Source organism: Leptonychotes weddellii, chromosome 12 (assembly GCF_054177405.1).
Source record: "Leptonychotes weddellii isolate Sample4059 chromosome 12, ASM5417740v2, whole genome shotgun sequence".
Taxonomy (NCBI): Eukaryota; Metazoa; Chordata; class Mammalia; order Carnivora; family Phocidae; genus Leptonychotes; species Leptonychotes weddellii.
In genome coordinates, this window is record NC_138380.1 from 81,593,328 (window position 1) to 81,615,604 (window position 22,277).

The following is a 22,277-nucleotide window of genomic DNA, read 5'->3' on the forward strand; positions in this document are numbered from 1 at the left end:
TAAGACTCCAAACTTACCTTAGGACATGTAGGGTTTCTTGCTGTTTCAATCATTAGTGAGGATCCCATTCTATCCCTTTATTAGAGGAGGAAAATTAAATTATATCAAAATGATCGTATCTCCTAACATCAGGGAACATAAAATATGCAAACACTGTTTGCTCAGGACTTTGTTCAAAGTACTATGAGCGACAAAAAAGAAATATAAAAATCTCTTCCAGGCACCTGATAGTACAATTAATGCACATATAACAATATATAGTTGAGGTGGAGCTTGAGAAGGACACCAAAAAATGACAAGGGAACACATTCAACCCCGACTAAGGGGTAAAAAAAGGCACTGAGGCAGAATAACCCGGCTGTTTTCAGGGTCCTCCTGAGGGATAAAGGAGCTGTGTTGAAATAAAACTGCAGAAGTATATAGACTAGTAACAGAGTAATCTAAAAACCAGATCAGGACATTTAGACTTTAAACTTGGTCTAGCAATACAGAGCCGATGTCACTCCTACAAAATGCTTTTTAAATCATCCGAGTTGGGCTCTGAATTACTGCAACATTACAGATCTTGTCCTTGGGCAGCGATTTCCACAATTCCATTTTATAAAGGAGTTTTATTTCACAGCAGATTTTTTCCTGACTTAAAAATATGTATATTTTCCCCTGTATTGGGTATAAAGACTATGTTTTTTGCCAACTTGCCTCAATAAGAAAAAAACATGTTTCTAACGACATTTTTTCAAACAATATTCATGATTCTCAAATAGAGTATTAGTGAATTTCACATACAGGTAATATGTACAAATTAGGTGGTGATCTACCCTTTATAATCTTTCATAAATATCAATGTAAAATACTTTCTAAAGTGGACAAGATCTTTGTCTTTCCAACCTGATCTGTGTTTCTTTTAGGATCTTTATCTTTTCACAGACATCTTGCTGTAAAATCGGGACAGAGACCCTGGCAGCATGTTGCTTTTACACTTCAAGCAAAGTTCACATTTTTTTTAAGCCTTGATTTTATAAACAGAGGTAAAATGCTTTAGTGCAGTACGTTATGAATATAAATTTGAAGAGAAAGTCAGGAACATTAATTGCTTATTTCAGAGAAACTGAAAATACCAAAAAAAAAAAAAGCCCTCAAAACTGCTAGATTCCACTGATAAACAGTGTCCCTAAAATAACACAAAATCATTATCACAGTTAAAAAAAAAAAGGCACAAATATGCTCTCAATAAATAAGAGGGGGAAAAAAGACAAAAAAAGGCCAGAGAGTAGATGTGGTGGATAACAATAATGACCCTCCAATGAATCACACTTCTTGCTATCCATACCCTTGTGAAGAGTCCCTTCCTACAGGCCCTATGTTTGAGTGGCTGTGGCCAATGGGACCTCAGCAAACATGCCATTAAAGAGGCCTAATAACTATTCATGCAATGGGGCTTGCCCTCTGGAAACTCAGACCAGTCTAACAAGATGAAGTCCAGAATGAGAGTGACCATGTGGAGAGAGAGACCGGTGTCCCAGCCACCTCAGCTGTGGTGTGTGAGTGAGTTTAAACAAGAACAGAAGAAACACTACACCACAGAATCAGGTTGTTTTAAACCAGTAAGTTCTGGAGGTATGTTGTACAGCAAAAGTAGGGAAAAAAAAATATAACTTGTAGGGAAAAAGTAGGGGATTAGTGAGGATCCCATTCTATCCCTTTATTGAAGGAAGAAAATTAAATTATATCAAATGATTGTAAAAAACACGTGTCCATTTATAACCTGGTCTCAATTTTTAAAAAGGCAATTGTAACTTCTACATGCAAATCTCACAAATGAACTAAAAAAAAAAAATAGTGACTGGAATTATGCACCAAAATATTAACAGTGGTTATCTCTAATTACTGGGATCAATAATTTAATATTCTTTTTAATTTTTTCATTTTTCAAATAATACGCACATATTATTTATAGAATCAAACATTTAAAAAAAAATAATAACTTACTTAAGAATATTTTCCCATGTTTGACTATCATAAAATGCATGGCTCCAACTCATTTTGACTGTTCCAACAATGACATTTTGTGAAAACACATCAGATCCTAATTTTCGGTAAAGTTCCTCACATTCATCCAAGGGCATATGAAACAATCCCAACATGAATGCTAATATAGCACCTGAAAGAAAGAATGCTTAGTTTTTATCAGTGTTGACATTACAGTACTTCTTCCTGAGTCACAGACCTGGTTAAAATTCTAGCTCTGAGGGGCGCCTGGGTGGCTCAGTCATTAAGCGCCTGCCTTCGGCTCAGGTCATGGTTCCGGGATCCTGGGATCGAGCCCCACATCGGGCTCTCTGCTCAGCAGGAAGCCTGCTTCTCCCTCTTCCACTCCCCCTGCTTGTGTTCCCTCTCTCACTGTGTCTCTCTCTGTCAAATAAATAAATAAAAATTAAAAAAAAAAAATTCTAGCTCTGATACTTTCTGTGCCATCTGGGACCAACTATTTAACCACTCACAGCCCCAATTTTTTCATCTATTAAGATAATAACTAAAACTGGGGCACCTGGGTGGCTCAGTCAGTTAAGCATCTGCCTTCAGCTCAGGTCTTGATCCCAGGGTCCTGGGACTGAGACCCTCATCAGGCTCTCTACTCAGCGGGAGTCTGCTTCTCCCTCTGCCGCTCCCCCTGCTTGTGCTCTCTCCCTCTCTCTCAAATAAATAAAATCTTAAAAAAAAAGATAACTAAAATTTATAATGTTCTTATAGTAACAGGGGTAACACATATAAAGGGCTTTACCCGGCCTCAATAAGGACTAAATAAATGTTAACCAGTGATATGAAGATTAATTTTAAAATATAGGATTGCTGTACATCAAATAATACATAATTAAGATATCATGGTCAATGACGTTCTTTCTAACCTTAATAAATTCCTTCGTTTTAGTCACAGAATACAGTATATTTGACAACTTACCAATTCATTAAAATAATTACTCCTTTGAGTTGGTCCGGGGAACTAAACTAAGTAAAGAAATTAGGTCTCTGGGATATCCTTTTAAATAGCTGAGTTCATGTCCTGGCTGCACTTGGTAGGACACACTGCCACCTAGTGTACCTAGCTGGCCTAACCCTGAACTAAGGAGGAACGTAGGGGAGAAAGCTTCGGGGATGGGGACAAAGACAAACACAACATCACTGTGAGATTGCGAACAAGGAAAAAACAGGAACTCATTATCGTAACGTATTTCAAATATTGTATGTATTTTGTCATACTTGGTCTTATTCTTTTTAGTAAAAGACAAAACAGCTTGTTTTAAAATAAATTGACTTGCATTAACTATATAATAGAAATTACTTTTTTCAATTTGCAGAAAATCCCTAATTAACACAAGAAATAACTTGCCAAAAACTAAGTGCCTTTTAAGTAGAGCTATTATAAAGATGAGCAGATATTTTAAAACTAAATTTTATTAAACTGGCAAGGATATTATTACCCTTAAACTAAATCTATTAACTTAATAAAAACTCTAAGTGCAAACAAAATTTCTACATTAGAATATACAAAATGAAAAAACGAAAGGAAATTATAAGCACTGTATTAGAAGTTAAGGTTAACATAAGCCAGAAGACACAATGGAAAAGATATATTGTGATAAACACAGAAATGTGCGTATTACATAAACTGATACTCTACTCCATGGATGAATCTCTGATTTAAAATTCTCTTTTGTGCCAAAGCAGGACGTTAGCTTGTTTAAATGTGTGAATTGCTAAGAACCACCACAAAATTTAATAGAAATGGTCTGGGTAAAAGCTTCAAAAAAAGTGCTAAAAAAACATTAGCCATAGGAAAGGTCTCTTTTAAGAAACATTTCCACAGTTAAATCAAATTGGGAAATAAATATTATTTTCCTATCCTGAGAGTCACGATGCATTGTTAACATACTAAAATATCTCAGAAGTCCTTCTGTAAAGAAACCTGCATAACTTCCTTTAACCCAACAACTTCCTGTAACCTAACATCTTGAGGAATTAGTGTTCCATGGAACATTATAAGAAGCACTAATTCCTTATGCTTTTGAATCATTCCTTTAACTGCACTCAGTAAGTTTTCACAACTGAACATCAATTAACATGCCCTTTGGGTATATTTGTCATACTTAACAGAGATAAGGTAGAGAAATCATTTGATTTTATTGCTAGTGGTCTTTAGAACTATTTTAATTTAAAAGAATGAGAAAAAGAAATAGAAAAGAAAGCTTATGAACGTGAAGTGAGAAATTATCAGGTCACACAGTAAAATATACAGCAAGGATTCACAATCCTGATAGTCCCTGAGTGTTACCTAGGGGATAAGCAACAGCTATGGGTATCCTGAGGGGCTTAATGCATACATGGGGTGGGCCTGGATGGATGGATGGATGGGTGACAGAGCTGAAGTAAGGAAATAGAAAAACAGAAAACAGAACAAAAATGTATCAGATGCTGATTCAAGGAAAACTAAAAAATTATTCAGTAACAATCGTATTCTAAATTGCCAATTTCTTCTATACAAACATGACACTACAATTTTAAATGTATCTAGCTGTATTAAGAAGTAGGCTTTTAAACACATAGATTCTCACATTTATCAATTTAAATTCTGGCTTTAAACAATCAGATAAGAAACTGCTAAGCGTCCAATTCTTGATAGAGCTCAGGTCGTGATCTCAGGGTCAAGAGGTAAAGCCCTGCCTCAGGCTCCATACTGAGCATGGAGACCACTTAAGATTCTCTCTCTGCCCCTCACCCCTACTTGCACAGGCACAGGCTCTCGCACTCTCTTTCTCTCAAAAAAACAAAAAAAAACAAAACACCATCTCCAAATGGTAACTTATTCCCAATAAACATTTCATGAAGTTCATTAAGCCAATCAAAGGATTATTAATCATCAAAATATAAAACTAATATTCATCACTTCAGAGAATGACCATGATTTTAAATGCATACTGTGGGGACACAGGGCTTCCATATAACAATAATTACCTGTGCTCACACCACAGATGTAATCAAAGAGCTGATGAACTGGCTTCTGAGTAAGTTCAACCAATTTTCGCAGTGTCTGAAGAGCAACCACACCCCTACAGAGAAAAGGAAAAATGAAAATCCCGGTTTCAGGGAAATTAAATCTTGAATAAAACAAGCCTACAAGTTGCTTTTCTAGCTTATATGCTAACATGGAAACTGATAATATAAATTAACGTCAGTAAAAACTGCCTGTAGTAAGATCACTTCCAAAATTCCAATATCTAAATAATGGTAGAAAACCTGTTATAGCAGCATGTTTTACATTTATTTTTTTTTTTAAAGATTTTATTTATTTGACAGAGAGAGAGAGACAGCGAGAGAGGGAACACAAGCAGGAGGAGTGGGGCAGGGAGAAGCAGGCTTCCCGTCGAGCAGAGACCCGATGCGGGCTCGATCCCAGGACCCTGGGACCATGACCTGAGCCGACGGCAGATGCTTAACGACTGAGCCACCGAGGCGCTCCATGTTTTACATTTATATTAGTATCTCTTTGCGTAAGACTATAAAGATGCGAACAGAAGGTATTTTTTTTAAACACCCCAGACTGTGGGAAATACTTAAAACCTGCACTCAGTTTTGGAACATCGTATATTGGTTTCCTCTCCCTGCAATGTAAGTTGGCTGCCTATGCTTCTATACATTTTTGTTTTCTGCATTTCGCTAGTCATACTTTTAAGAGTTCTTTTATTTATTCATTTTTTAAAACCTTCAACAACTTCAAGACAATGCCCCTCATTAGGGATGTACTACTTTATGCTGCTTACTTTGCTCATTTCTGGATCCCTGCCAAAGGCAGCAAAGAGCTTGATGATGAATGTGGAAATGAAAGGGGCCAGGAGGTGTAGGCTAATTCAGGATGTGTGTAACATGTGGACAATTCTTAATGCTGGGAGATATACAGAAGCAATGAAAGGGTCTAAATCCAATACAAGATGTGGGGCAGAGAGGTAGTGGCTATAGTCAGGCACCACCAAATACAACCTAGAGTGTCAAAGTGTCCTTTGATACCGCTGCTAACAGGAAATCACTAGAAAATTAAACATTAAAGTAGAAAACCAAAAGTGCTGATTTTTTTTTTTAACTTTAAGAAGTAATGTGGATTTGAAGAGAGGTAAAAGAATATGGTTTATCAAAGAGATACATTATGAAATCAAAGTGAGACATGAAGAATTAGAGATAATGCCAGATAAATATATTTAACAATGTGACTCTATTATCTTATAAAAAAGAAATAAAACATGCACATACATACTCATGCAAGAAAAAAAGATTTAAAGAAATAAGTCAAAATATTAAAAATCTGGAAATTGTGAGCTATAATTTTTTGTTTTGCTTTTCTTCATGTATTTTTCTTTTTTTTTCCCCCTCCAAGTTTATGTGTATAATCAGGAAGAAAACTATTTTAAAATGCTGCACTTATAAATTAATTCAGGTCAAACTTAGAAATAAATACACTTGCCAGGTTGATTCTGCTTGACACTGTAGGGGGCTCTCATATACAAAAGAAATAAAAGGTATGGGTTCTTTTTCCCCCAAGCCCTCATACCTTACTCCTCTCCACACAAACTTCCCATCCTGGCTGCCTTCTCATGTCCCCCTCAAGCAAGGCTTCTCAGCAGCAGCACACGTGACATTTTGGGCTGGACAAGTCTTTGCTGTCAGGCTAGCCAGTGCATTGTAGGGTTTCAGCATCAACTGCCCTCTTCCCCCAGACGCAAGTGGTGGTCCCCCAGCTGCAACAACTAAGAATGCCTCCAGACACTGACAAACGTCCCCCAGGTGGCAAAACTGCCTCCAGTGGAGAACCGCTGATGTAAACCTCCCTTCATCCTAACCCACGGTTAGATTTCCCCAAATGTCTTCAACTCCAATTTCCTCCCTGAATGACTAACAAAACTCCTATTCTCTAAAATCAAATACTTATTGGTCCCAAAGCTCTTTTCAACATACCTCCCTCACTCTAAATAGATAGCTGAATGTTCTTGACTGTTCCTTCAGATCTCTACTCAAATGTTTTTTCAAAAAAAAGGTACAAACATCCAGTTACGCAATAAATAATACAATAAATACGTCCCCGGGATGTAAGGTACAACATGGTAACATAGTTACTAATGCTATACTGCATATTTAAAAGTTATTCAAAGAGTTAATCTTAAATGCTCTCATCACAAGAAAAAAAAATTAACTGTGTGGTGATAGATGTTAACTAGACTGTGATCATTTTGCAAAATAAACAGGTATCAAATCATTGTGTTGTTAATATAGTTAAGTCGGTATTTCAGTATTTTTTTTAAATTGAAAAAAAAAGAAGTCATAGTCATGATCATTCTCTAAAATAGCATTGTTACTCTTTATCACTTTGCTTTATTTTTCTTCATAGCACCCCTTACTATTCAAAAAATACATTTTTGCTTTCTATTTGTTCTCTTTCCTCCTCTGGAATGCTAGTACCATAAAGACTTGGATTTTGTCTGTTTTGCTTACTGATTCCTGGATCCAAATCAGTGTAAAGAACATGGTAGGCACTCAAAACCTGTTAGCTGACTCAATGAATGATTCTATACATTTATAGATGATTCCTTTCTATCTGCCCTGATTCCTTTCTATCTGCCCTGATCTTAATGGCAGAGAGGACTGGCTTCTTCCTGCTCCTCAGTAAAATTCCTTACTCATTAAACTGCCACTCTCCTTACTTCCCATCCCTTTGAACTAATTCTATGAACTAGAATGATCCTCTCCAGTACATTAACACTGTAGGGGTTTAAATCCAATCTAGACCCCTTTATCTATCATATAAATGATGTTCACCTTCTTGAATTATTTCACTTCCATAAGAAACATACAAAAGATTTTTTTTCCCAAAGATTTTATTTATTTATTTGACAGAGAGAGACAGTGAGAGAGGGAACACAAGCAGAGGGAGTGGGAGAAGGAGAAGCAGGCTTTCCACGGAGCAGGGAGCCCAATGCAGGGCTCAATCCCAGGACCCTGGGATCATGACCTGAGCCGAAGGCAGACGCTTAACTGACTGAGCCACCCAGGCACCCCACAAAAGATCTTCTAAGACTTTTCTCCTCAATCAACCCAATCTTCATTTGCCAAATTAGCACTTCTATTTGATGTGTAAGGTCTTATATTCAACATGTTTGAAACAGAACTGTCTTTCTCAATACCAATCACCTCCTCCCATTTCCCTGCAATTCTGTTCCAGGCATCCATGGGGTCTACATTTAAGAGCGCTCTTGACCTCCTTCTGTATCCAATCCCCCTTTTCTTCAAAGTTTTCTTGCATATTTTTCCTTCCTCCTGCTTCCCACTGCCACCACCCAAAGCTGTTATTTTATTGTCCTCTGCCTAGATTATTAAACAGCCTTCTTCCTTCATCACTCACACCCATTATTCACGTTGGTGTCAAAATTAAAAGAATCTGGCTGACATACAGGACTTTAGAATTTAACAAAAAGATAAGGGTAGTACTTGGACATACAAAATGGTAACTGGCAAGGCAGGTCTATCACAGAACAAATCAGAGAGGCAAAGTAATCAAAGAACAGTAGGCATGGCATGTACTATCAATTTCAGAGGTAAGACTAGAGATGGCAGGAACTAGAACCCAAGCTAGAAAATCTGGGGGGAAAGGTTAACACCAAAGGATCTAACCAACAAGCAGTAAGGAACTAGGCAAACTAATAAGAAGCACCGATGAACTGCTGACAGTAAGAATGGAGTCTGATGGTGAAATTACCTTCTTCTGAGCTAAGAATACATTAAGTATCTCCTGTGTAGCAGCAGAACTGGCATCTGCAGGTGAGGATGTGGGGAGTCAGAAAGTTACTGATATAGACTCCTTTTATAGCCATCACTTTTTTTTTTTTTTTAAAGATTTTATTTATTTATTTGAGAGAGAGAGATAGCCAGTGAGAACACTGAGAGGGGAGGAGAGGGAGAAGCAGGCTCCCCACTGAGCAGGGAGCCCGATGCGGGGCTCGATCCCAGGACCCTGGGATCATGGCCTGAGCCGAAGGCAGACGCTTAACCGACTGAGCCACCCAGGCGCCCCTATAGCCATCACTTTATTAAGTGACTAGCTGACTGATAAACCTGGGTAAGATAAATATAATAAAAGAAAGCTAACATTACAAAACTTTGCCAACATTTTTTAAATCATGGTTGATACACTGTCCTAAACTAACAAAAAGGTCTGAAAAGACCAAACTGAAATAAATACTAGGTCAAATTAAAATAAAAGCAAATTCAGGTATATGTTAAAGAAGCTCTTGGGGTGCCTTGAATGGCTCAGTTGGTTAAGCTGCTGACTCTATTTCTGCTCACGTCATGATCTCAGGGTCCTGGGATCCAGCCCTGTGTTGGGCTCCGCACTGAGCATGGCGCCTCTTGAGATTCTCTCTCTCTTTCCCTCTGCCCCTCCCCCCACTCATGCTCACTCTCGCTCTAAATTAATCTTAAAAAAAAAAAAAACAACAAAGAAGCTCTTAGATTGATAAAATAATAAATTAAGAAAAACTATTTCATGTTTTATTTTAAAAATTTGGTTTTACAATGATATAGTTACTATAATTACACAATCAGTTTAAAAAAGTTCTAAGGCTGAACTGGATCTCTAGATTTAAAAAATCATTTTTCTAGCTTTACCTTGTTCCTCCACCATCAATTGTAAGAATTCGGATTCCTCTTCCTTTCACTGGATCCACATAGCCAATTAAGGCCAAAATTTCCCTAACTGCAGCCTGAAGAGTATCATCCTTAATTTGTCTCAATCTTAGTAAATACGGAATAATTTTCTCCTGTATTGAGAGAAAAAATATTTTATTGCTTTTGTCAAATCAAGAATGAAAATGTATGATTATTTTTAACCAACCTATGTAGATCATCACATATAATCACAGTGCCAGTGTTTATTACTTTCTCAATATCTTAAATAACATTACTTTTTAACACAGTAATGTCGATTAATATTTAAATTAGATTTCTTCTAATATCTAGGTTAAAAATTAACCTCAGTCCAAATATTTTCTTTAAAAGATTCAATGCTTAATAATTAGAAAAAATATAATTCGCTTAACACAAATTTACAAAGTATTAATTGTTAAAACAAAAGGTTAACATTATAAATTGTATAAGCTATTTTCTCCAAATCCTAAAGATCAAACTTCTTCATAGTAATTACTGGAAATTAAACTTATCAAAAGAAAAACAAACCATCTTGTGCACATGGGATATAAGGGTAGCTCATAGTGAAATATAAACAAATGTGAATAAATATAATTAAGGTAGAAGGCAAAAGCTGACCATTACAACAAATAATTCAGATTCAAATTCATTACATTTAAATGGTTAGTTTATTTATTTTTTTAAAGATTTTGTTTATCTGACAGAGAGAGACACAGCGAGAGAGGGAACACAAGCAGGGAGAGTGGGAGAGGGAGAAGCAGGCTTCCTGCTGAGCAGGGAGCCCAATGTGGGGCTCGATCCCAGGACCTGGGACCATGACCCGAGCCGAAGGCAGACGCTTAACGACTGAGCCACCCAGGCGCCCCTTAAATAGTCTAAACAAAACTAGGACTCCAAGACTCTAAGTGTTTAACTTCATATTGCCGACCAGAGGCAAGAGCCTAAATCCCAGGGTTCTATACTGAGTTTACCAGAGATTCTCTAGGTTCTGTACACATAAGCCTCTTATCCGGTTGGAACCCCAGGTTTAAGGGAATAGGTGACTAGCAGCTATACTTGTGCTATGTAACTTCAGTAAATTAAAAAAAAAAAAAATCCCAATGTATCACTCATTTGTTTCTTTTTTATGATAAATAAAATCTGAAAAAATATTGTTCTAAATTCCTTTTCAGTTGGGTGGAGCTTGGGATTGTAAATTTCCATTTCTGGTTAGAACAGTCTCTTTCCAAGAACAATTAGATAACTTTAATAAAAGACAAAAGAAGTTCCATCTGTTTAAAAGCACAAGAGGGCTGCTGAAGCAATGAGGACAGAAGGAGCTAAGAATCTGGAGAGGAGATAATTGCTAAGAAGTGAGCTCAGGGGCACCTGGGTGGCTCAGTCAGTGAAGCGTCTGCCTTTGGCTCAGGTCATGATCCCAGGGTGGTGGAATCGAGTCCCACGTCGGGCTCCCTGCTCAGGGAGGAGCCTGCTTCTCCCTCTCCCCTCTGCTCATGCTCTCTCTCTCAAATAAATAAATAAAATCTTTTTTTAAAAAAAGAAGTGATCTCATAAACTACAGCCTTTCTTCCCTGAGGTATTTACTTATTTGGGGAAGAAAGTAAAGACTGAATAACTGGGACTGGTTCAGACAAAGGGCTATAAACGGAGGACCGAGAAACCAGCTGAGTTAAAAGGTAACTCAAAGAGTGGGAAAATACATTTACAAAAAACACAGTTATTGTATATTACTATTATACGTAATATATACATGTAATATACACCATATATATAAAAACTTTTATCCATAATATATAAAGAAATTCTCCAAATCAGTAAGAAAAAGCTGGTCAACCCAAAGGAAAAATGAGTAAGACCTGGAACAGGCACTTCACAAAGGAAGTATACAAATGGCCAATAAACACTGGAAAAGGTGCTAAACTTCACAGTTATCAGAGAAATGCAAACTAAAGCCACAATTTAGTATCACTAACCATCCAACACAATGGCTGAAATAAAAAAGATAAAGTGTTGGGGAGAAAGTAGAACCCACCAGAAGGTCGACACAATTTTGGCGAAAAGTATAAATTGGTATAAACACTTTGCAAAACCATTTGGCAGTATCTACTTAAGATGAAAATAGGTATACTTCATGACCAGGACCACTACTCTTGGGTATACACTCCCAAACAAATAAAGACCTGTGTTTTCCAAAAGATACGTCCTGGAAGCACTATTCCTAAATACTCCCAGACTGGAAACTATCTACACGTCCATCAGTAAAATGGATACACTGTCCCATATTCATACCACAGAATACACCACAATGAGAATGCTTCATAACCATACCCCACATTGAAGGTTCTCACAAATAATGTCAAGTGAAAAAAACAGGTATGAAAGAGCACAAGTTGTACCATTCCATTTGTAGAATGTGCAGAAAAAGGCATGACTAATCTAGACTGCTAAAAATCAGGAAAACTGGTCTAATCTCTTTGGAGACAGTGATTGGAAGGGGGCATAAAGGGGTGAGGATTATACAGATGTTTTCAATTTTTGAAAATTCACAGAGCTGTGTGCTTACATTTACTTTTCTGCCCATGGTATTTTTATAAAAAGTTAAAATCACAAAATGAACTTGGGGACCCTACCAAAGTTGAGATGAATTCAGCATTCAAAAAAAAGAGAGGGGGGGAGGAAAAAAATTATAGAAACACAATTTATGAAAAACTAGGAATTCATAATGATAGCTTAAAAAAATGCCAAAAAATTCATGTCACCAATGAGGCAGCTTTTCAAGCATCTCTTTACTTTGAAAATTGGTGACTAAGTAAAAGGAAACTAAACATTTTTCTTGCTTATCCTGTGAAATTGGTCTTTGAGTAACCAAATAGCTTTAGCTGGTAAAGAAAAGCTCTACTTTTACAGAAGAATGTCAATTACAATGCAGAAGGAGTGGCAGAATTAGAAATTTATCATTCTGCAACCCTAATGAAATGACTAGTTCTGGTAACAATTAGGTTAATGGCTGATGGGATTATGGTTCTAACCTAAATGTCCAATAGAAGATCAGACTGTCATCTCCCTAATCCAGTGGTCAACCTTGGTTTTTCAACCAATTATGCGTGTTCTGATATGATGGAAGATGAGGCACGTGGCATCATATACAATGTGCTCTAACAAAAAATGTTTAACTCAACCAAGTCTTTATATTTATATTCCAGTGTTCGGCAAATACAAAGGAAGAAGGAATACATCAAATAACACCAATGAGGAGGAAGCCACGTAAATCCACAAAGTGAGGCATTCTACAAGATAACCAGCCTGGTCTCTTCAATTAGCTTTTGTGGATAAGGAGGAACAGGGCTGTAAGTCACTTAGGGGAAATAACCAGATGATATATAAATATGGTCTAGACTGGACCTTCATTTGGACCCAATTAGTTACACAAAGAACATTTTCAACTTGGGTATAGGATGAGATGACAATTTACTGATACAGAGAGGTGTACATTACAAACTGAAAAAAACAAAAAACAGACTAAAAAGCAGTACATATTGAATTACTTTATTCTGGTATATTATATATATGCATAGAACATTTTCTAGAGAAATACCACGGTAGACATTACTAATGTTCACCAATATCCAATTTGCTTCTCCTTCCAGGCACAAGAAGACAGTACTTCTCAGGCCAACGCAATTGCACAGGATAAGTAAGTCGTAACTAGAAGAAACCTGTGGCACTTGCTGCTGAAAACTCTTACCCTACTAAGAGTGATCACGGAGGCCTCGAACGCAAACATACGAGAACAAGATCAAAGTAGCCACCACACAGAGGTTCACTGTCCTGGAGAGTCACCCAAACCCCCAGGCGATTTTGCACAAGGGACAAATAAGCTCCTGTTGTGTTAAGCCACTGAGGTTTTGGTATTGTTTATTAACTCGGCTTAATCTGATTAATACAAATAGACACTAATACATTACAGTGGTAATCTCTGGAGGGCAAAAATATGTTATTCTTATTTTCTCATTTTTTAAATTTTTAAAAAATTTTTTACAAAGTTTATGCTGCTCTTTTTTTAATAATAAAAGGTTACTTCTTTATTTAACAAATAGTGAAAGGAGACTACCTTCACCAACAATGAAAAAAATCATCAAAGGCAATTTCCTAGATGTGGCTGCCATAAATGTAGCACATCAAATACATATATATACACAGGAGGAAACAAGTCTATCAAAGACAATTCATTCTGATTTGGCCACCATAAATATGATTCACAAAAACGTGAAATTCATACAAATGTTTTAAAACAAACAATTCTAGCATTTTTCAGAAGCTCAATTCTTTTGAATAATGAAAACTTCACTGGGAAAGTTCACATGAGAGTGTGCATGTTAACAAGTCTTAATTTATCAAGTTCATTCTTTTTGAGATGCTTCTTATTTAGGGAAATGATAAGAACTTTTTAAAGACTATCCAGATTTTCAATCATACTTGATCGGAATATACATTCCTACAACACATTACTCCTTGGTATTGAAGGGTCCTTAGACGTGATCAGTAAGCAAAATAAAAGTGCCCTTAAAGTTTCTACTAGCATGACTATTCATAATAGACTAAGACTGGAAAGTACCCAACAATTCATCAGTAGTACAATAAATAAATAAATTGTAATACATTCACACCATGCAATATGAAAGCAACAAGAATGAATGTTCTATAACTACTCACAACAGTGTAAATGATTACTACCAACATGATGAATGAAAAAACCCCATCACAGTAGTTTGTACAAAAAAACCCCCAAAACTAATCTATCTAAACTAATTTGGGGAGATTGTGACTGAAGGGGGCACAAGGGAGGTTTCTGAAGTGCTGGTAAATTGTGTTCTTCATCTGGGTGCTGGTTACTTGGATGCGTTTAGAGTGAAAAATTCATTGAACTTGATTCCAATAACTGCAAATTGTATTATATTTCAATAAAACATTTTTTTAAAGTATGCAATTCTATTTTAGATCGCTGCTTTCAGTATATCCCTGAAATGTTAAATAGACTTAAAAGCATATCTACCTTTGGAAAATTTGTCTTTTAGGTAAGAGATTAAATATCTATGAAAGATAATTCCCAATTTTATGAACATGAAATTCTAAAGTTTAGCTTTATGATGTATGAGTCAAACAATTATACAACAGACAATTATACAAAGAAGGCAACCTTAAAGACATAACTCTTCAGCAAGATGGTTGTCAAAAAATGGAATAAATATGAACTAAGTTAACTTAAAATTTTCTGAATGGCAAGTTAAAAACAAGCATTAACAGATCTCTAATCAAATGTTAACATAATCTGTTCATTATATATTTGTAATTTGTTGATAAATATTACAAATAATCTTAGTGCAGATGGAAAGAGATGCAACCATATCATTCATGTTTTATAGTATTTCTCTGGAAAGAGTCTATTTAAATGGGTCTAAATTACCTTCACTACTTTATATTTGAAAAAACTGAGGCCAAGAAAAGCTAATCATTTTATTAATATAATTATCAATCCAATTATCATTAAGATCATTAAAATGTTGACTTGCAAATACAAAAAGATCATGAAATAAAAATGAGCAATGGTTTTACTTATGAATTACACCTCCTGTCTTAAAAGTAGTTATATAGTATAAACACATTTAAGAAAAATTTGGCAACTATTTAGCAATTCAATGAACACACTGAGATTTATCTTCTATTTTAAAACATTTAATCTCAAAGTATAGAGAGCAGTATCAATAGCATAATTTATCATCACAGAATAAAAGAGTATTTAGCATAATATATATAACAGAATAAGTGGGGCAATTACTGACTCTATGACACATCATGTGTATGATAAAAACCATAAAAATATTTAAATAAAAAAATGAAAGGTATTGCCTTCTCCATTTTAAAAAGTGTATTAGTATTTTTATTCCAAGACAAAACCAGATTAAATAAATTAGAATTACCTTGACAGCCACTCCTTTTCCTTCAGGAAATTCTAGAAGATGAAAAGTCAATTCTTCAACCCTGTTAATGCAGAGCTTTGGGTCAGCTGTTCTTCTCAATGCCTGAACTAATGCCCGAGTTCTGTTATCAATACTCACTCTTGCAATAATCTACAAAGACATATTAAAATGTATATGATTAGAATGTGAAACTTCTCTAGTAATACCAACACGTGATTAAGTTTCTTAGGTCCCATAGGGAAATGAAATTTATGCATTTGACCAAAATTAAAATGTCAAGCGACACTGATAAGACTTGCCTTTTCTCGCTGAAGAGATAACTGCTTCTTCTCCTCTGCATTTTTGTCTTTGCTGACGGGTTGCTCAGCTTTAATAGCCTCTTCCTGTTCTTCTGGCTGACTCTTTGAATCATATTTTAATTTGGGGACAAGTCCACCAATATAACCACCTACTAAAGCTTGGACACCTTCGGTGGGACGAGAAAGAAAGTTAGCAATACTTTGTTTAGTAGAAAGTGGAAGAGCCTCAGGTGTCCCACTGGCACTTGCAGGCTTGTCCACAGAATATAAAGAAGATTCTGAATCTAGCTTATCAGTCAGGACGCCAGGATCTGGAGAGCTCGATTTCTCTTCTTCAATCTTTTTATCTTCAAGTTTGTCCTGGAAATGTTTATTTTCCTTTTTTTGAGACATTCTTTCCTCCCGTTTGAAGTATGAATTAATATGCTTTGATAAAAAGTAGAATGACTCTCCAAATCTTGTGGTTATACTACTTGTGTAACGAAAAAGGCTTTGTTTACCTATATCTTCATCTTTATCTAGAATATGACTTTCTGAAAAAGAACCCTTTTCTACTGATTTGTCACTGTATTTTTTCAGAGATTTGATGGCTTCTTTAATGCCTGTCTGTTTTAACCAGCCACTATCTGATACTTTTCTTAATATTCGAGAACTTGGCTTAAATTGAGCTAAACGTGAGATCATTTCATTCTGAGTGCCAAAAACAGCCTTTGAAACAGAGTTCAAAGTACTTTTAATACGGGACATACGAATGCTCACTTTTGTAAGTCCCTTCGGAGTAGAAGTGCTAAGTTTCAAAATTCCAATATGTAAACCATGGTGGCTTGGAAAGTAACAGTGCTTGCTGCAAGAATGGGCTTCACTTTTGGTCAATTTACATCTTATTTTGCTTGTATGAAAACCTCTTTGTAGACTGACGTGGCTTATCCTCCAGTAATGTTTAGGTGAGCATAAGAAATGCAGTTGCTTGCTTCTCTGCTTCCCACAAAGACTTCTTGCATTACTAAGGAGGTAAATATAATATATATCTATAGTCAAATTAATAGACATAACTTAAAAATCATTTATTTTCTATATGTTATGATTTTCACTTCATTCCTGAATGCTTCATTTAAGAAATGCCATAATTCATGGTCTTACCTGAAATCGCAAGAAAAAAAAAACATTAGGATTCAAGGTAAAATTGAAACTGGGTATAAGATAAAATACATTTCTACTTGAACTAAGCAACTTGTCTCAAAAGAAGACAGAATAACGTATTTCCATTAGGGATAATGTAGATTTGACTTTTAAGCTCACAGAAAACAATTTATTTTTCAGTACAGAATTCAGTGAAAAAAGAAAGTGAGTAGTAGGATGTTTCTAAGAACAAATTTAGAGAAGCTACCAAATACATAAGTTTTCCTACAACACATAACTAAATATGCAATTTAGATACTATGTTGTTTTTCTTCCTTGTCAAAGTCTGGATTAGTTTATGTGACACTAGACTTTGAGTTCTCTGAAAGAGTCAAGTCTTATACTACCTCGTCTATTGCAAACCATTTACAGAATATTTAATCTACACAGACATGGTGCTGGATGCTGAGACCACAAAGACAAACAGGATACGAAGGAACTTTCAGTCTAGAGCTACAGATAGCCATGCAAAAAAACATTTCACTATCTAGTTGTGTTTATTAAATCAAAGAAGTCTGACTAGAAGAAGTTATGTGCCACATCTAACAGACAAGGGGTTCATAACCATAATATAATAAGAAAGATTAATCTAATGGAAAAATAGGCAAAGGACATTAACAGGCCAGTTTATGGAGAATTAGATGAAGAAATACAAACAGTAAAATTATGAAAACACCCTTCACCACATCAAAGAAAAATACCAACTAAAACATATTTTGTTTTTTCAGTAGGTAAAAATGTAAATGGTTGATAATATCCAGTATTAATAATGGGCTGGAGAAATGGGACACATAGGGCTATTTGACAGTAAGTAATACTAAATACTAAATACTATCTATCTACTATCTATCACAATTTTTTTTTAAAGATTTTATTTATTTATTTGACGGAGAGAGACACAGCGAGAGAGGGAACACAAGCAGGGGGAGTGGGAGAGGGAGAAGCAGGCTTCCCGCCGAGGAGGGAGCCCGATGCGGGGCTCGATCCCAGGACCCTGGGATCACGACCTGAGCCGAAGGCAGACGCTTAACGACTGAGCCACCCAGGCGCCCCTATCTATCACAATTTTAAATGCACATATTTTTTGATCAGCAATTCCACTATTAAAACTCTATTAAGAATCCTACAGAAATACTTGTATAAGAGTGCAAAAGTATATATACACATTCCCTAATGCACTGCTTGGAATAATAAAGCAATGAAAAACAACTCTAAAGGTCTTCTAGCAAGGGATGGCTCAATAAATTATGGCACATACATACAGCAGAATGGGTTACCATATAATATTCTGTAGCAGTTAAAGGAAACTAGATCTGCATATCCTTTATATGTACTACAGTGAAAAAGGCCAGCTGCAATACTACATGCACGATACACATGTGGAGATACAAAGAGGTAAACAGGTAGATGTTAGGTAACGAAAGACAGCAAAACCTATACATGCAGTTTAAATGCGTGGCTGGCCACATATGGCGCGTGCACACACACATGCACATGCACACACAAACACACACACACACAGATTCTGAAAGGGTAAGCACTAGTTTGTTTATTCTTGTGAACCAAGGAGGGGATCAAAAGAGAATAAGGAGAGGGGCTTTTTCTTTTTCCTTTTGTATTGTATTTTTTACAATGAGCAGGTATTACTTTTATAATTAGAAAAAGCAAACAAAAAAGAAGAAAAAGCAAATGGTTTAAAACATTTTCACAGACGGTGTCATGCGAATGGTGAGAGTGGATATCCAGGTAAGTCCAAAAAATAAAAAGACACTAAAAAGTGGACAAAGTTAAAAAGGAATTCAAGTGGAAAGTTGAGAAAAGGAGAGAATTTTAGATAGTGGGGGAAAAAAATAAACACAAAGACAAAAATGCATTTAAGTAAGCACACACAGTATGACCAAAAATTGCAAGCAGTCTAGTTTCACGCCAAGACCTCGAGAGAGTAATGAGAATAATGAGGGAGAAGTAGAAGATGATATTGCAAAGATGGTTTTGGGCCAGATTATGAAGGCTCTTACAAATCTTGCCAAGGAGATCGGAGATCAGACTGTCAATGGAGTTATTTTAAGCAAAGGAATGACACTAAAAAGAGGATTCCAGCAAATCTCTGACAGAATGAAACAGGACAGGACTGAGAAAAATAGAAACCCAGAACCCACCATGACTGTTCAGATTATAGTCTGAACTAAAATCTTTCTAAATCGCATGTGAACGTATTATTTTAAAATACCCAATTTTACAGAGAGGCAGAGAGAAAAGAAACCAACCTATCTGCCTTCCCAGCTTTTCTGAATTCCTCAGACTTATGGTCAATGAATAAGCTGAATTAACATAAAAGCCCCATAATCCCCAACACAGAAATATTTGATAAAATACAATTATAGTACTTGTGGAATAAAAAGCTATGCTCAAAACCAAGAATGGACTCCCACAACTCAAGAACAAAAAAACCAAATAACCCAATTAAAAAAATGGGCAAAGAACTTGGACAGACATTTCTCCAAAGAGGATAAACAAATGGCCAACAAGCATATGAAAAGATGCTCAACATCACTGATCCTCAGAGAAATGCAAATCAAAACCAAATGAGATATCACTTCAGACTCATTAGGATGACTATGATTAAAAACAAACAGAAAATAACAAGCGTTGGCAGAGACGTGGAGAAGTTGGAACCCTTGTGCACTGTAGGTGGGATTGTAAAATGGAACAGCTGCTACGGAAAATAGTATTATGGTTCCTCAAAATATTAAAAATACAAATACCATATGATCTAGCAACCCTACTTCTGGGTATATATCCGAAGGAATTGAAAGCAGGGTCTCCAAGAGGTATTTGTACACCTGTGTCCATAGAAGCACACAATAGCAGAGGTGGAAACAAATGTCCATGGACAGAAAAAGAGATAAACAAAATGTGGTATTTATCTACAATGGAATATTATTCAGCCTTTAAAAGGATGGAAATCCTGTCACATGTTACAACAGGGATGAATTCTGAGGACATTATTTTAAGTAAAATAAGCCAGTCACAAAAGGACAAATACTGTATGATTCCACTTACATAAAGTATCTAGAGTATTCAAAATCATAGCTATAGAAAACAGAATGGTGGTTTCTAGGGGTGGGGGAATGGGGCAAAAGGGGTTGTTTAATGGGCACAGAGTTTCAGTTCCACAAGATGAAAAAGTACTGGAGATCTATTTTACAACAATGTGAATGTACTTAATGCCACAGACCACATACTTAAACAATTTTAGGTAGAGGTAAATTTTATAATACTTGTTTTTATTACAATAAAAAAACCACCCCAATAGTGGTAAATCCATAGTTGAGAAATCACAAGCCTGGATCTTCTTCAGTCACATTGCCTTGAATGGTGCACAGACCCTAAGCAAATGAAAACTAGTCAGAGCTGGTGAACCCCAAGGGGGTTCAGTAGAATCAACTAAAAGTACCATGAAAGGGGGTGCCTGGGTGGCTCAGTCCATTGAGTTTCTGACTCTTGGTTTCAGCTCAGGTCTTGATTTCAGAGTGTGAGATCTGCACTGAGCTGGGAGTCTACTTGAGATTCTCTCTCCCCCTCTCTCTGCCCCTCCCCCGCTCTCAAGCATGTGTGCTCAGGCTTGCTCTCTCTCTTACAAATAAATAAATCTTTAAACAACAGCAACAAAAAACTACCATGAAAAGATACTTCCAAAACTCAGGGCAAACGGGCTATTTTACTTGACATGACCAAGAGAAGAACTGACTTGACATTTTACTGGAGACCTGAATTAAGTTAAGAAAATCTGGGGAAAAAGCATTCAAGACAAAGGAAAAAGCAACCAAGAACAAGGGTAGAGCCTTGACTGACATCCAGAGTTAGAAGAAGTCTTCCCAGAAAACAAAACAACACAGGTGAAAAGATATCCTGAAAAAATCAGGGTCATGGAAACCAATACAACAGCAAGTTCTTAAAAGAAGTGCATAATGAACAAAGTAAAATATATACTGGAGACAGTAATGAGCTCTGTCTACTCAAGACTAGAAGAACAACCAGGAAGTTGAAGGTAAGTAAAAAACAGGGAAAATGGTGGAAAAACGGGCCCAATAGTCAAGCAGAAGACAAAGCTATACAAGCCTAGACTACGGTAATGGGTCTGCATTGTTTCTTTCCAATGACATAATTCTCATGACCAATTATGAATACACCTAACAACAAGGCACTGAAATACAGTATATAAAGCAAAAAAAAAAAGGAACAATTACAGGAAGACTAGACAATTTCATGATCATAATATTTAATACACCTCTTAGAAACTCTTAGAAACTACAATTATCAAGCAAAAATTAATAAACATAGAAAACTATCAAAATCAACACGCTTAATTTAACTGCTCCCAAATCACACCAGTAAATGCACATGAATAGTTTTGAGAGTAAATTCCGCTGGAACAAAAGTTAGACTGCAAAATGATAAACAGAAGAATGTACAGTGGTAGGTGCCATCATCTACTGAGAAAAGAGCAGAGAAGACTAGGGTACCTATTTATAGGGTAGTATAAATACAGTGGAGGAATAAATACAATAGGGAGGTTTAGACCAACCTCTAGGGAATGCAACTGCGTTTTAACTTGAGGAAATAAGGGAATTCCTAGGTGGAGGCTCAGCTGAGGATAGAAAGAATGAATCTACACAGGACTTCCCTTAGTTATTGCAATAATGCAGGCATAAAGTGACAAGGGTTTGAATTAAGGTAATGCTACTGTACTGGAGAAAGCATTATTTTGAGCCACACTTTGAAAGTGGGGAAAGAGCAAAACACGGGACTTGGTAACAGGGAAGAATGGGGTAAGGAGAAGTAGTCAAAACAACTCAAGTTTTTATTCAGAGACACACAGAGAATACCATTTGTGAATATGAGATGACTGGGAAGGGGACCAATTTAATATGAAAGAAAAATCTCTTGGATGAAGTAACATGGGACATTTAAATGGAGATGTACTATAGGAACACAGGCTGTGGTTTATGTCTGGAGTTACCAGCACAATGACAACTAAAAACCTAAGACTGGTTTTACACACACATGCGCGCGC

General features: G+C 36.2%; 1 protein-coding gene across 1 annotated transcript in view; it reads right to left on the bottom strand.

Annotated features, from left to right (window-relative positions):
- PNPLA8 (patatin like domain 8, phospholipase A2) overlaps window positions 1–17,183 on the bottom strand; it is a 36,290-nt gene extending 19,107 nt beyond the window's left edge. The window contains exons 1-6 of the mRNA XM_081800749.1: window positions 16,022–17,183; window positions 15,723–15,872; window positions 9,706–9,857; window positions 5,011–5,105; window positions 1,990–2,161; window positions 18–75 (exon numbers count right to left, since the gene is read on the bottom strand). Of these exons, the coding sequence (XP_081656875.1) occupies window positions 18–75; window positions 1,990–2,161; window positions 5,011–5,105; window positions 9,706–9,857; window positions 15,723–15,872; window positions 16,022–17,071 (1,677 nt within the window). The 5' untranslated portion in view covers window positions 17,072–17,183. The remainder of the gene's footprint in view (window positions 1–17; window positions 76–1,989; window positions 2,162–5,010; window positions 5,106–9,705; window positions 9,858–15,722; window positions 15,873–16,021) is intronic.
- Between the last annotated feature and the right edge of the window lie 5,094 nt (window positions 17,184–22,277).